Below are 15,085 nucleotides of genomic sequence, written 5' to 3'. Positions count from 1 at the left end.
GAGACGTGCCCTGGAGGCAGAGCGGATGCCGCCGGCCCGGCTGTCTGTGCCCGCAGGCGGGGCTCCAGCGTCGCTCTCGTGCTGGACGTGCAGTCCCTGGGCGCCGTGGAGCCCATCTGCTCGGTGAACACGCCCCGGGAGGTCACCCTGCACTTCCTGCGCACGGCGGGGCGCCCCCTCACCCGCTGGGCCCTGCAGCACCAGCCGCCCAGCCCCGAGCAGCTGGAAGAGGAGTTCATGGTAAGAGCGTGGGGTCCACTCTGCCCTCCCGACTCAGAGGTGGCAACCCGGGCCCTGCGGGCAGAGCTCAGGGGAGAGCCCGCCCGCACTCCCCTCCCGCCCCCCACCCGTCCAGACCCTCGCCTGACAGCCAGAGCCCGCTCTGCCAGGGAAGGGCGGAGACGGAAGGGGGCCGAAGGGGTGACAGCTGCTCACTCACCCGTGTCCCCCCCACCCCACCAGAAGATCCCCTCAAACTTTGTCAGCCCCGAAGACCTGGATATTCCTGGCCACGCATCCAAGGACCGGTACAAGACCATCTTGCCAAGTAAGGCCTGCGCGGGGCGCAGGGGTCCGGTGCTGACCCTGGGCTGGAGGCCGGGGCCTGACCGCAGGAGAGCGAACGAGGACCGGGGAGCGCAGAGCTCGGTGTGGGTCGTCTGGTGCTGCTCCAGGCCCCTCGCAGCGATGCTTCTCTCAGAGGGACCCGGCCCGGTGCTATGCTGTCATCCCCACGTCACAGACGGGGAAGCCGAGTCACAGAGAAGCTGCGTGGCTCTCCCAAGGTCACACAGCCAGTGGCACCGAACCTGCCTCCCGTTCCTCCCACGTGGGGACACGGCGAAGGCCTGCAGGGACCCGGGCACCGCCAGCTCGGCTCCCAGGGGTAGGGGGACAGTGACAGGGGTGGCAGTGGGAGCCACGGGGCTGCGAGCCTGCCGGCCCAGGTCGGGCCATGAGGCTGCCGTGTTTCAGAAGCTGATGTAGAGACCCACGCCCTCCCCGCCCCTCGGAGCAGCCTCGTCCGGCCGGCCCAGCTCCGCAGCCCACCTCGGCAGCGCCGGTCCTGCAGGCGTGGCTCACAGCCGTGGCTGGCTCTCATGGCAGGAGGGCAGGGGGCAGCCCAGCTGGGACTGCGTCTGGGGCGCCCTCCGAGGAGAGGCTGACAGGCGCCCCGACACTGTGCCGGTTAAGGCAGGTCTCTCGTGGGGACCCCACACGCGCCGTCAGCAGAGCTCCGTCCTCAGTAGCGCCTTGCCCGGCAGAGTCCTGTTCCACGCCCACGCCCCTCTCGAGGCCACAACTTCACAGTAACGCCCACTGAGTCCCTGCCGCCTGCCCCTCTCCTCGCCGGGGCGCCCCGCACAGCACCCCACGACCTCCCCAAGTTACGGCTCCAACCGCGTCATGCCCCTGGTCGGAAGCAGGCTGTGGCTCCCTGCCGTCCGCGCGGAAACGAGCCAGTGACACGCAGGCTCAGTGACGAGCACGCGACTCTCCCCGGCCCCGCCGGAGTCTGCATTCACTCACTCGCCCTTCTGACCTCTGCCCTCTGCTGATTTTACTTCCTAGATCCCCAGAGCCGCGTCTGCCTTGGCCGGGCACAGGGCCAACAGGAGGGTGACTACATCAACGCAAACTACATCCGAGTGAGTGGCCTGGGCCGTAGTGGGGGTGGGGCTGTGTTTGAGGATGTCCCCAGGAGTCCCTCCCAGTGGGCTGGTGGTTTCCTGCCTCCAGCTCAGCGTCACCCTGCCCTGCTGGGCTGGCACGGACACGGGACCGGCCCCCAGACACCCCAAGGAAACGGGGCAAATACTAAGCAAGCTGAAAAGAAGGGGCCCCATGTCCGCTGAACCCACCCCATCACCTCATCCCTGCCAACCTGTAAGCAGGATGGCAGTTGGCACGTCGAACCAATTTTGAGCTTCTGGAGATCTGATGGCACCCCAGGTCTGCAAGGGAGGAGCCAGCACAAATGGCCTCCCCACTGCCTTGCTTCCCATCCGTCCACCCATCAATCATCAGCACCCATCCATCCGGGCACCCATCTGTAATCCCTCCCTCCCTCCATCCATCTCTATAATCTATCCACCTATCATCTATCTATCTATCTATCATCTATCATCATCATCTATGACCTATCTACCTATCATCTCCTTACCTGCCCCCACGCAGCCCCTCCTGTGTGGAGGTGGTTCACATCAGCCTTAGGGACCCACAGGTGAGGTGGGCTCTGCCCCACCCGGGTGACTGCGGCCTGGAATACTGGGTGTGAGAGCAGCGCCCTCTAGGGGCCTGAAGTGGGCAGGACAGCGGGCAGGTGCAGAGACGGGCAAAGCGGGTAGGCAGGGACCCAGGGCCCACCCCTCAGCCAGCAGAGACGGGGGAACAGAGCTCGGGTTCCACCGCCGTCTGCAGGGGAGGAGGGCGGGCAAGAGCGTGCTGCCCCTCGCCGCTGAATACGCGAAGGTCACGTGGAGGTAAAACATCTGCTCAGCAAAGACTGAGCGGCAGTTTCCCCGCTCGTGCTGGGGGACGGCAGCAGGGCAGGGAGGGGACGGCCTCCGAAGAGGCCCTGCTATGTGCTTGACCCTCAAGATGCTTCGAATTTAATCGCCGTGTTCCTGCAAGGTAGAGATCGTGCCCAGCCGACAGGTGACAAAGCTGAGGCTCGAGAAGCAGGCGACGCGCTTACAGTGGCACAGCTAGTCGCTCGGACGGGGGGCCGGACGGCCCTCCGCACCACGTGGCTTCCGGGGCGTGCGCTTGTGCACACGTGTATCTGCGTGTACGTGTCTGCCTGCACGTGTGCGCACGTGTGTGCATAGGCTCGTGTGCATTTGTACACGTGTCTGTGCTCTGCCTGCATGTGAATGTATGCATGCGCATGTATCTATGCATGAACGGGTGCACACATGTGTGCACCGCATGTGCACACGTGTGCATTGTGTGTACACATGTCAGCACGTGCACGCACGCTGGCCACAGCCTGGCCCTACCTTCATGGCCTCTGGCCCCCGCCCTGTGCACCCACCTCTCCAGGGCTACAACGGGCAGGAGAAGGTCTACATCGCCACCCAGGGCCCCATGCCCAACACCGTGTCGGACTTCTGGGAGATGGTGTGGCAGGAAGGAGTGTCGCTCATCATCATGCTTACTCAGCTACAAGAGGGCAAGGAGGTAGGAGGCAGAGCCACCGTCCCTGGTGAACCCAGACAGGGCTATGCCCCGCACCTACACCCTTTCCACTCAGGGCTCCCCCGGGAGCTGAGAGCGCCTGCAGCCAGGGCCAGCTCCCTCCTCCCAGAAAGGTCCCGAGATACACTGAGATACACCCCACGGGGCTCTCCAGCCGGGATGGGGCTGCAGTGAGCACTTCCTCTGCAGGTATTGGCCTCAGGGAGCCCCCGCCACGGGGAGCGGGAGGCGTGGGGACCCCAGCCCCCTTCCTGCTGCGCTGGCCCTGCTCCAGCTGATGGACCCCTCCCCCTCTGACTGCCAGCTGCCTCCCCCCTAGAAATGTGTCCGCTACTGGCCCACCGAAGAGGACACCTACGGGCCCTTCCGAGTCTGCAGCCGGGAGGAGGAGGAGCTGCCGGAGTACACGGTGCGGCGGCTGGCCCTGCAGGTAGCGGCCAGTGCGTGGGCGTCGGGCTACGCCCGCTCCTCCGGGGACTCAGGTCGACCCAAGGGGAGCCAGGGTGTCCTCACCTGACCCTCCGCGAACCCCGCCCGAAGAAGCCGGAGGCTCAGAGCGAAGTCCTCGGGGCGCGAGGCAGGGCCCTGGAGCCGCTGCAGGAGCCTCAGGAGGTCCCCGAGCTGGCCACCACCGTGTGCGAACATGCTCAGAAGTGCGCTCCATCACTGGACACCGCTTCGTACTTGCCCGAGCGTTTCGCCATCGGCTCACTGTCCTCCCAGCCCCCGGGGAGTGACCCAACAGACATCACGGTCCCTTTCCGAGGAGAGACCTGAGCAGTCACGTGCCGCTTGGAGCCGAGGGCTGCTTCCCCTCTCCCGGACAGCGCCCCCGCACTGGGATTTTGGAGGAGAGGGTGGTGGCGGGCAATGAGCAGGAAGAGCTGACCTCACCAGCTCGGGGACTGTGACCAGCTCCGGGGGGTCATTCTGGCTTTGCCCTCCCCAGGCACCCTGACCCGGTCCCATGCCTTGTCCCCATGCCAGCACCAGGAGGAGTGCCGGTCGGTGAAGCACGTCCTGTTCTCGGCCTGGCCTGACCACCAGACCCCTGAGTCGGCTGGGCCGCTGCTGCGTCTGGTGGCCGAGGTGGAGGACAGTCCGGAGGCGGCCGCCAGCGCCAGGCCCATCGTGATCCACTGCAGGTATGCGACCCGCCCTCCCCGCGGCCCAGGGGCCAGGCCCCTGCCCCATCAGGCCTCTCCCAGGAGGGGTCTGAGCAGAGCAGGGCCAGCAGGCGCTGCACTGACGTGGACGGGAGTCTCTGGGTCAGCCAGCACCCCGTCACCCCGCTTTAGGCAGCACCTGGCTCTGTGGGCTGCACACCAGGCACCATCCGGGGCCGGGCGGATGTCAGGGGCTCCCCATGTGCCGGGGTGGGGAGAGGCATGGCCTCTGCTGACAGGGACCTCGCTGTTCACCTGACGTTTGCTGGAGCTGTGGCCGGCAGGCACAGTGTGAGGAGCTAAGGGGACAGCGTGACCAGGACGCTCTGGATTCAGAGACAGGCACATAGCCTGGGGGGAAGAGCAGACGTGAGAGCTGTGACGGGGGCGTGGGGTCGCGGGGTCGCGGGGGCACTGGGGCGCGGGGCCACGTCGCCCAGCCCAGGCTGTGGCCAGGGAAGGTCTTCTAGGACAGGACAGCTAAGCTAAGCTAAAACCTGAACGGTGACGAGGGGGAGGTGAACAGCATGTGCCAAGGCCCCAAGACAAGAGGTGCCAATGCCATGTCACTGCGAGAAGTTAGAGGCTGGGTGCCTGGGGGTCGCACGGGGACGGCGACAGGACGGCGGGGAGGCTGGGATGCGCCGTCTGCGAGGCTACTCTGGCTCTCGCGGGAAAGTCGGTTGGGGTGGGGTGGGACATGCAGGGACGAGCCTCTTACGCAAAGCGGAACAGAGGCAGTGAGTACAGGCAGGAGCTCGTGACACCGCACGCGGGTGGCCCCTGTGCCTCCGCACAGGAGGTGGCAAGTGGCTTCCGTCCTGGTCCACACAGGATGCCGTCCCGAGGGAGGTTTGAGGCAACAGGGAGCAATGGAGGGAGCTGGGGAAGGGACGGAGGTGGGGACGGGCGCTGAGTGCCAGCGGGTGGAGGAGTCTGCGCTGGGGGCGTCACAGGGCGTCACAGGGCGTCACAGCCGATAAGGGTGGCTCGGGGGTCAGCTCTGTCGGTCCGAAGCCACTGTCGACCGCTAAACGGAAGACAGACAGTGGTGACACAGCCACGCGGGCCCGCGGGCGACAGGACGTGTGGACCGAGGCCAGAAGGGACGCAGCCCGTCCCGCTGCCCCCGGCCTGGACCCCACGCCCTCAGCCCTCAGATGGAGTGGCCTTAGCTCCTGCCGCTTTCTCTATAGCTTGGGGCCAGGCCACCTGGGACTTTTCCAGTCCCTGGTGACTTCCCACCCCCTCTCCCCAACTACGTCCAGTGCAGGGATCGGCCGGACTGGCTGCTTCATTGCCACTCGAATAGGCTGTCAACAGCTGAAGGCCCAAGGAGAAGTGGACATTCTGGGCATCGTGTGCCAGCTGCGGCTGGACAGGTGGGTCCATGGGTGCAGGGAGGACCAGGAGGCCTGAGCAGCACTTACAGGCCGGCACGGCACCATCAGGCACTTCTTGCGAGACAGGAAGGGGCCCCTTCTGCTCCCAGAGCCTTCCGCTGGCCACTAACGGACACCAGGGAAGAGCCTCTACCTGGGGCTTTAGCTGGGGGCCTGGAATGAGACATGCTCCTCTGCAGCTCTGTCTCAGCCTTCAACATCTCCGTTTTTGTTTTTCCCAAACCCCTCCCCTGGGGAAGGGGGTGGGGCACGGTTGGTTCTGGACACTAGCTCACTGGATATGGGGACCGGGGAGCGAATTCTGACTGGCATGTCACCGAGCTGTTCCGGTGTCCCTCTGGGCCCCTTTGGGGGACTGAGTTGGCACATGTGAACCTGGCCTGGAAACACGAGAACCCGCCACGCACTTTCAGACCACTGGGAAGAGGACGCCTTGGGTCTGCCCCTCCGGTGGTCAGCGTGGGGGTGTCCCCTGTGGCTCAGCGCACCAGGCTCGGCAGGATCCGGGATCGGGGCCTCCTTGGTGGGGTTGGGGGTCTGAGTGCAGAAGGAGAGGAGTGGGTGTGAGAGGGGGCAGGTCCCTGGGGAGCCAGGGTCGCCCTGACTCGCGGTCTGTGCTTGTCCCGCAGGGGGGGTATGATCCAGACCACGGAGCAGTATCAGTTTCTGTACCGCGCCTTGGCCCTGTACGCGGCCCAGCTGCCTGGGGAGCCCAGCCCCTGACCCGGGCGCCCCCGTCCAGCCCCGGTGCCCCCTACGCCCGCCTGAGAAGGTGGGTCCGGAGAAAGCAGGCTTTGCCACCTGGGCCCCCCAGTGGGCATGGGGACCCCCTCAGCGAGCGTGTGCAGCAAGGACCGAGGCCAGACTCTTCTGCTTCCTCGAGCGGCCCCAAGTGGACCCCAGGGGGAACCCCTCGTCTCTCTGATCTTCAGGACGGGAGCTGACATCTCAACAGATCTGAGAGGCACTGGGGTATCCTGGGCTTCGGCCTCTGCATGTCCGACGTTTGGGGCTTTGCTGCCATTGAGGGAAGGCAGTCAGAGAAGTTCTAGACACTGTACCAGCTGCACCCCCTTCCTGGGCTGGCCACAGTGAGCCCACACCAGGCCAGACGCCAGGCTGGGAAAAGTCTGGTCATGACCTTGGCCAAGTTGTCAACATCCAGGCAGTGACTATGTAGATGCCCCCGCCCAGGGAACAAGGACCCAGACTCACCCCGAACCCACACATGTGTCTTAGGAACAGGCTGCAGAGGTGACGTGGAAGTCAAAGTCTCTTCAAGAGGGGACATGGGGACCCAGCAGAGGCCTGGAGGGTGCCTGTCCATTCGCCACAGCTGCTCCCCAGGGAGGCCTGGCACCCTGTCTTCCCTTCGTGACCTCAGAAGACACCCTGGGCACCTTGGAAGCACAAAAGGAAGACAGAAGTGACAAAGAGCCCCACCCCTCGTTTGCAGAGGACATCGGGGAGCTGGTCGTTCCCATGACAACCGTGGTTCAGCCCTCCATGAAGACCTGGGGCTCAGACCGAACCTGGCCCTTAGTCTACCCGGACGACGACCCCTCACCTCGGCAGCAGCCCCGTCCCCAGGGCTGCACAGCCCCGGAAGGCAAGCAAAGCCCTCATCCTGGAACCCGAGATGTGCTGCCCACAGGGACGGGGGGACATGGCGTCCCGGGCACTCAGCCCCTGAGGTGGCCTTTGCTGATGCCAGCTCTCCACGGAGTCGTCCCGGGGACCCGGGCCTCACCGAGGAACCCGTCCCCCTCACAGCACGCCACGCTGTGCCCCCCGAGGCTGGGCCGAGGGCTCTCCAGTGCCCGGCATCGGCCCACGACCCCCTCCCTGGGCGCGCAGCGCCTGCCCCGTGCGGGACGAGAGGGAAAAGCAATCGAGTGGGAACATAAAGGGTCCGAGCGGTCGCTTCAGTCTGTCTGGCCGCGTCCTTCTCCGGCCTCTGAGGCCTGTTCACAGAGACAGTGAGGGAGGCCACAGACCAGGAGCGGCCGCCTCACATCCAGGGACGGGCCCTTCCGGGGACATGAGGAGCAGGGTGATAGTCAGCTCAGGAAGCGGGGCGCGGTGTGCCCCGGGAGCTGGAGGGGGCCCTGCCCAGGGCAGAGGCCGAAAAGGCGACGCCCAGGAACCCCAAGGATCACACTGGGCCAGGGTATGACTGCCCCATCCTGGCCATGTCATCGCTGGCGGGGCCTTGGTGGGTGTGACAGAGATGGCTGACACCCTTCATGCACCTTTGCCTAAAACAATAGGCTACATGTGAGCACATGTGACAACCAAGGACTAGAGAGCTCCAGTGTAGGCTGTGGACAGCCCTGCAGCCTGCCCTGGAGGTGCAGCAGGCCCCGGGGTCAGGTCCCTCGAGGCTGGACATCCTGGCAGGCCTATGTCCCCACCATCAGTTCTGCTCCTGAAGGAAACTGGTTTTTACCAAAACAGGCCAACTTTTTCATTTTCCACAGATCTCCTCCTCGACCGCCCCCCCGCCGCCCCCGCAGGGTCTTTCTGTTGAAGTGTCCGGTGACGTGAGTAAAACTCCGCATCGGCCTCGGGCAGCCCCTCCACTTGGGCCAGAGCATCCCAGACCCGTGGTTCCGGCCACTGCAAGCGCGACCAGCCGCTGTGGGAACGTCCGGCTCGCAGCGGCCCTCCGCGGGGCGCGTTTGGGGGCGCTCGGGGGACACACACGCTCACGGGCGGATTCAGGGAACAAAGCGTCCATTTCCTCCCCTGACAGCGGCCCGGCAAGTGGGTGAACCGCCCTGGCCGCCCCAGAAACGAGCCGCGTCACCGGCGCCGCGCGCGCCGCGGCCACACCCGCTAGGAAGGGCAGCCCGCGGGCGCGGCGGCGGGCCGGGGAGCAGTGAGAGACCCCTGTGCGCTCGGGCGCGGCCGCGGCGGCCGGCCAGGCCCGGCCGAGCCCGCGGGGCCCGCGCACCCCGCCCCGGCCCGGCCCCGCTCCGGCGGGAGGCGCGCGCGCTCGGGCGCGAGCAGGACGCGGCCCCGGCTCGGCTCCGGGCGCGCGGGGGACGGCGGCGGGGGAGGCGCCGAAGCCACACCCAGCGGCGAGCGGATCCGGCCGCGATCGCCCCGCGCCCGAGCCCCGCGCACCCCCGCGGACCCGGCGCACCGAGGCCGCGCGGCCGAGCGAGCGCAGCGACCATGATCGCTTTGTTCAACAAGCTGCTGGACTGGTTCAAGGCCCTGTTCTGGAAGGAGGAGATGGAGCTCACGCTGGTCGGGCTGCAGTACTCCGGCAAGACCACCTTTGTCAACGTGATCGCGGTACGGGCTGGGGCGTCGGGGCGCCGGGCTGGCCTGTCCCCGCCCGCCGCGGACCCGGGTCGCCGCCCGGCCCAGCCGGGCGCTGCGGGGAGGAGAGGCCGGCGCCCGGGGCCTAGCACGGCCCGTGGGGACCCGCGGGCGCGCGACCCGCTCTCTTACCCGGCCGGGACGGCACGGCTGGGGGGCGGGGGCGGGGGACTGGAGACAAGGCCGGTACCCGGGACCGGCGGCCCGGAAGGGTCACGAGGCCGGAGGGATCCTGTGCCCGCCGCGACCGGCCCCCTCCGCCCTCGCCAAGGGGGCATGACGGGGCGAAAGTGCCGGGCCTGCCCACCCCGCGTGCAAAGCGCGACCGGCGGCTGAGGGGTTTGGGGGGGGGCCGGCGCCAGGACAGCCCCACCCTGAGGCTTTAACCCCTTCTCGCCGGAAGAGGAAGCCTCGCGCTATTGAGGGGGAGGGGCGGTGTCCCTGGCGCCAGCGCCGTCGCCGAGGCCCTGCGCGCAGCCCGAGCCCTCCCCCGGGACCCCCGGCCTCGCACAGGGAGTTTGGAGTCTCTTCCGCCTCAGAAGTTGCAGGAGGGGGTGCTTGGGACCAGGGATGAGTTGGAGGGGCACTGCCCGCTCTGGGGACGCGGCAGCCAGTGGCTCCGAGGCCTTTCTGCAGCCAAGACGGAGGTGGCGAGTGTGAGAGGCTCAGCGCCAGGGGCGGTGGCGAAGGAGTTAAAGGCTCGGGAAAAGGGGAAGATGACTCCATGGTGTGCGAGCTGAGGCTGCAGTAATGGCTGCGGCCGTGTCTCTCAGCCTGGCTGCACCTGCTGGTGGGGTTAAGGAAGGCCAGGGCAGGGCTGGGGTTGTCCAGGGACCTGGCCCCAGTCCCCACACTGGGGTTTCTGAGAATTGCAGAGTGGCCAGAGATTGGCCAGAAAGGCTGATGAGACAGGTCAGCAAAGAAGTGTGGCCGGCCAGCCTGGGGCCCCCTGCCTGCATTGTGGCCTTTATGAAAGGCCCCAGGAAGGAGCAGTGCCTGAGGCAGGAGGGCCAGAGGCCCCTGTGGTCATGGGTGGACGTCCTTCCTCCAACGTTCTCTGCAGGTGGCCTCTGCCCACCCCTTCCCCCGTGGCCCCCGCCCCTCTGGATACAGGTGCAGCGTCTCTGGCCCCTGCAGGTGCAGTGTCTCTGGCCGTTGGGGCATGGTGGCTGGAGCCACTGGGCTCACGCCTCCCCAGGCTCTGGAGCCAGAGACAGTCGGTTAGACTTGGCGCTGGCCGGGGTGCTGGGCTCCTTGGCCAGCAGCACGGCGCCAGGGCCCTGGTCTGCAGGCTTCGGGGGCTTGGCTTCCAGGCATTTAGATTCGGGGTGTCTATGCAGTAGGCCGAGCAGAGAAACAGTTGTGCTGTCCCTGGCTGAGCCTAGGTGTCCCCTCTGGTCCCCACGGAAGCTGTCCTGGTGGGCCCATTGCCTGTCAGCAGGGCCAACATCACAGCCAGACACAGGGATGCCACAGCAGGTCAGAGACGGCGTCCAAGAGTCACGGACCCCACTGGCCCCTGCGTCACCTTTTCCATACACAACTTGCCCTTCAGCCTGTACAGCCTCAAAGTGCAAGCATGTGCCCCTTAAAAAGGCTTCCCCAAAAAGCCACTCCCTGCGCTGCAGTGGGGGCCAGGTCGGGCCCCTCCAGATTCTCAGGCCTTCCGGGGCTCCCGCACTGCGCTGCGCCCACCCCGCATATGACCGGGGCAGAGCGTCTCAGGGACAGAGGGAGCCGGGACCCACCACTGACCGACCTCCATCTCCATTCTGGCGCCCTCGGCCTGGGTGTCTCAGCCTTTTCCCCATCCGGTTCTAGGCTACGCGAGGTCCGACCGGAAGTCCAAACCGAGTGGATGGGTCTAGCCTCCCGCCAGGCCGGTGCGAACCGGAGAAAAACTAGAGACTTTGCAATGCTTCCGAGAACCTAAAACTCTTGAATTCTGAAATATGGAACGCTAAGAAGTAGGAGAGGCTGTGCCTAAGGGACATGAGAGGGCCGTTTGCAAATATTTAAAGGTGTGGGAGGCTGTCCCGAGGGAGAACTCGTCTTGGGGTGCCCACAGGGGAGACGAAGGGACCGTGGTGAGATTTCCAGGAAGATGGACGTTTGACTCATTGTAGGGGACTTAGGGAGAGTTGGAGCTGACCCAAGATGGAAGGGGCCAGAGCAGATTCAAGTCAGAAACAAGAGATTGGACTAACTGACTCGAGGGCTTCAGCCGTGCCCCTTACCCGCGGGGGGCACCTTCCAGGACCCCCAGTGGATGCCTGAGACGGCGGACAGTACTGGGCCCTGGGCATGTTGTGTTTTTTCCATACCTACTGGCGATAGTTAAATTTATACGTTAGACACAGTAAGGGATTAACAACAGTTACAAGTAACAAAAGAACAATCGCAACAGTACATTGTAACAAAAGTTATGTATCTTACTGCTCTGTACTTGCAGCGTAGAAACGCTGGACGAAGAAGGGGTGACTCACGTTCTGGGTGGGACGCAGCAGGATAGCGAGAGACTTCATCATGATTGGCACATAATTGGAAACTTTTGAATTGTTTATTTCTGGAATTTTCCATTTAATATTTTTGGACCATGGTCGACTGCGGGTGACAAATTGGGAGGTGCAACCGTAGATTGGGGGGCTTCGGTGAGGAGCTCGTGAGTCTGGGGGGTGCGAGCAGGGAAACGAGGTCCAGATTAGCTCAATGTGCAGCTGGATGCAGAGCTGGCCGGACATACTGGCGCCTTGCTGGGGGCCGGCTGATTTCGGCGTGTGGCTTGCCTGCCATCTCTTCAGGCACTCCCCTTTCCTCAGTGACTCCTGACTGTTCGGGACACTCGCACCCTTTTGCTGTCTGATACAACTTTGAAGCTCTTCCCCAGACAGGGACACAGAGTGGCACGCGCGGGGCGTGCAGCCTCACGGGTCAGGAGTCTCCGAAGCCCGTGGGGGCCAGGCCTAGGGGCCCTCGCTCTGCTCTCAGGAGCCGGTCCTGGGCCCTCGGCCCTCAGGTCCAAGGGCCCAGTCAACAAGCTGGGTGAGTCCAGTGGACAGAAGAGAATCAGGGTGCCCTCATCCAGGTGGGAACCAGGGGTCTTCGGCCAGGCTCCCGGGCTCAGAGGAAGAAGCCATTATCTACACGTCACTTGTGGTCAGGGCCCCGACCTTTTTATGTGACCTGGTAGAAGAAGGTGGCCCAGCAAAGGAACAGGCCCCGTCACTCTCAGGCTCAAGGTTGAGTCAGCCCCATCTCCTTCAGCCTGCGCCTGGGGGGCGAGCAGAAGGGTCCCAGGTGTGAGCCTGGAGATGACCTGATGGGAAGCCTGTGGCTCCTTCAGAACCATCTAGAGATCTTAGAGACGACTTAGAGGGGAGACGTGAAAATCACTAGAGTTTGAAAATGGGTCCTAGGCACCAGAATTGCTGCCGCCGCCACTATAGACAGGATCCCTCTCCCCCGTGTCCCCTCTAGTGGACACACGTAGCCGACAGGGCGTGCGGACTGTGGGGGACCCATCTTAACCCACGGGGTATAGTGTAAATAACCAAAACCACGGCGAGTCCGGAAAGCGCTCGGGGTTCACTGCACTTTGGGGTGGCCGATTCCCTTTTCTCAAATCTTGACCTGCTTCCTGCCGTTTGAAGACCCCTGTGCTCCCCTTGGGACCCCTGGCTGTTCGGGTTTCCCGGGCGACTGGTGTCCTTCTCCATTAGAGACAAACCCACAGGAGGGGCTTCTGTGCCAACAGCAGATGGGGTGGACGGGACTGGGCAGGACAGGGGATGGGGGATAGAGACAGGGGGTGGGCCGGAGGACGGGGAGACCACAGGGGAGCTTTCCGAGGTCCAGGTGGGGCCTCTCCATCAGCAGATCTGCAGGTGTGGGGCGCACACCTGGTCGTCTATGGCCGGCTGAAAGCGAGGGAGGCCGCCAGGCCCTACGTGACCCCCGCCACCCCAGGGCTGCGCCCTGTGGCCTCCCCCAGCCCTGTGGTCCGTGCTGCTCCGAGAGCTGTGTCGGGTCTCGTGAGGTTACGCCCCCTTTCCAACTCCGGTCTCCCCACAGTCAGGGCAGTTCAACGAGGACATGATCCCCACCGTGGGCTTCAACATGAGGAAGATCGCCAAGGGCAACGTGACCATCAAGGTGGGCGCCGGCCCGGGCAGCCGCAGCCGTGACCCCGCGCACGCCCGCGCACGGGATGTGTGTGGCGTGTGTGCGTGCGTGCATGTGCCTGTGCGTGAACGTGTGTGTGTGGTACGTGCACCTATGCGTGGCACGTGGACCTATGCGTGTGCATGTGGGGGTGGTGTGTGCATGTGTGTGTGCATTTGTGTGCGACCGTATGTGTGCGTGTGGGGTGGCGTGTACCCATGTGTGTAGGGGGAGGGCGCCTGAGGTGTGTGTCCACGGGCAAGGAGAGGGGACACCGGGCAGGGAGCAGGGGAGTGGGGGCTGGGTAGGGGGTACTCGGGAGCCTGCCTGCGGCTGAGACCACCTCGCCCTCTTCGTGCTCAGCTCTGGGACATCGGGGGACAGCCCCGTTTCCGCAGCATGTGGGAGCGCTACTGCCGAGGAGTGAGCGCCATCGTGTAAGTTCCCCGCCTCCAGCTTCCCTTGCCTGCCACCCGCAGTGGCCGCCACCCAGAGCTGGATTAGTCGTAATCCTGGTAAACGGGCAGCTGCCTTTCCTACCTGGTAACCGCCCTGGGAGCCCACGGCCAGCCCAGGACCAGAGTCAGCCTCTGGGTTGGGGGTACAGATGGACCCGTGCTGTACCCCCAACCCAGAGTCACCAGTGGCCTGAGTTTTGTGTGGTTTAAATGGTTCATCCCCTTGCTTTAAAAAAAATAAGTTCCCAGCACGTATATGCACAAACAAAAGATTGCTTCGTTTTCATTGTGTTTAGCCAGATTTTTAAAAAATAAATTAATTTATTTAAATTAATTTCAAGTAAACGTACCCTGATTTTTAAAAGATCTGATCGCGGGGAACCTGGGCCGTGTTCTGCTTTCCCACCCGACCATCCGAGGGTCACTGTGGGAGGGGCCGCAGGCCAATCGCGGAGGCCGAGCTCCGCCACCCAAGTGCGGCTTCTCCAGAGGGGACTTTGGGGGACAGGATACTGAGGCCCTGGAAGGTCCTGCCAGAGGTGACCGGCCACGGTCAGCATGCCACCCTCCCCTGCCTTCCCCAGGTACATGGTGGACGCGGCCGACCAGGAGAAGATCGAGGCCTCCAAGAACGAGCTTCACAACCTGCTGGACAAGCCCCAGCTGCAGGGGATCCCGGTCAGCGCCCTCTCCCAGCCCACCCCACCCCCGCGTGGGTGGGGCGGGGCAGGGGTCCAGCACCCAACGACGGGACAGCAGCTGCAGCACCCCGGACCTGGTTTCTGTTCCCCTTCTCTGCAGGTCTTAGTCCTGGGTAACAAGCGAGACCTCCCGGGAGCCCTGGACGAGAAGGAGCTCATCGAGAAGATGTGAGTTTGGAGACCTCTGTCCCTCCTCCGGCTCCCCGTTCCCGCCGGGCGAGGCAGCTCGCTGCTGCTCTCGGCGCTCACCACACGGTGGCAGCAGAGCCCACCTTTCCCGGGGCTCCCGCGCCCCAAGTGCCCCCAGCCTGGCGGCTGACCCCTCCCTGGCTTCCCCCAGGAACCTGGCCGCCATCCAGGACCGGGAGATCTGCTGCTACTCCGTCTCCTGCAAAGAGAAAGACAACATCGGTGCGTGGGTCGGGGGCGGCGGGCGAGGCTCTCTGGGCGCGTCTTCCCGAGGGTGGCTCCCAGAGGCTGCCACCCCCCCGAGGGCGCCGTGGTCCCCAGCAGGGTGTGCCACCCAGCCTGGGCGCCCACGGGCTGTGTGATCCGAGGCAGGTCGCCACCTGGGCCCTCGCGTCCCCACCTGTGACAGCCGGGGCTGCTCCAGCCCTGCATCTCACGGCACCCGGACGCCCCCGCCAGCCGTCTGGGGCTGTTTG

General features: G+C 64.9%; 2 protein-coding genes across 3 annotated transcripts in view; both read left to right on the top strand.

Moving 5' to 3' along the window:
* Nucleotides 1–8,752, top strand: part of PTPN7 (protein tyrosine phosphatase non-receptor type 7) — a 10,047-nt gene extending 1,295 nt beyond the window's left edge. Inside the window, 8 exon segments of the mRNA XM_039883587.1 lie at nt 57–240; nt 463–547; nt 1,573–1,649; nt 3,046–3,183; nt 3,521–3,631; nt 4,189–4,346; nt 5,636–5,749; nt 6,400–8,752. Of these exon segments, the coding sequence (XP_039739521.1) occupies nt 57–240; nt 463–547; nt 1,573–1,649; nt 3,046–3,183; nt 3,521–3,631; nt 4,189–4,346; nt 5,636–5,749; nt 6,400–6,493 (961 nt within the window). The 3' untranslated portion in view covers nt 6,494–8,752.
* A 159-nt stretch (nt 8,753–8,911) lies between these two features.
* On the top strand, nt 8,912–15,061 carry ARL8A (ARF like GTPase 8A). 2 transcript variants are annotated; one of them, XM_039883592.1, is made up of 6 exons: nt 8,912–9,073; nt 13,172–13,252; nt 13,625–13,698; nt 14,304–14,397; nt 14,521–14,588; nt 14,761–15,042. In XM_039883592.1, the coding sequence occupies exons 1-6, from the start codon at nt 8,951–8,953 to the stop codon at nt 14,969–14,971; spliced, it is 651 nt and encodes a 216-aa protein (XP_039739526.1). In that variant the 5' UTR covers nt 8,912–8,950; the 3' UTR covers nt 14,972–15,042. The 2 variants fall into 2 exon arrangements, with proteins under 2 accessions (XP_039739526.1, XP_039739527.1); XM_039883593.1 differs by lacking the exon at nt 14,521–14,588 and having other exon boundaries at nt 8,917–9,073; nt 14,761–15,061.
* Nucleotides 15,062–15,085: the final 24 nt, after the last annotated feature.

This window comes from Pteropus medius, unplaced genomic scaffold, assembly GCF_902729225.1.
Source record: "Pteropus medius unplaced genomic scaffold, Ma_sr-lr_union100, whole genome shotgun sequence".
Taxonomy (NCBI): Eukaryota; Metazoa; Chordata; class Mammalia; order Chiroptera; family Pteropodidae; genus Pteropus; species Pteropus medius.
Note: the sequence above shows the minus strand (reverse complement) of the source record. Positions and strands in the feature narration are given on the sequence as shown.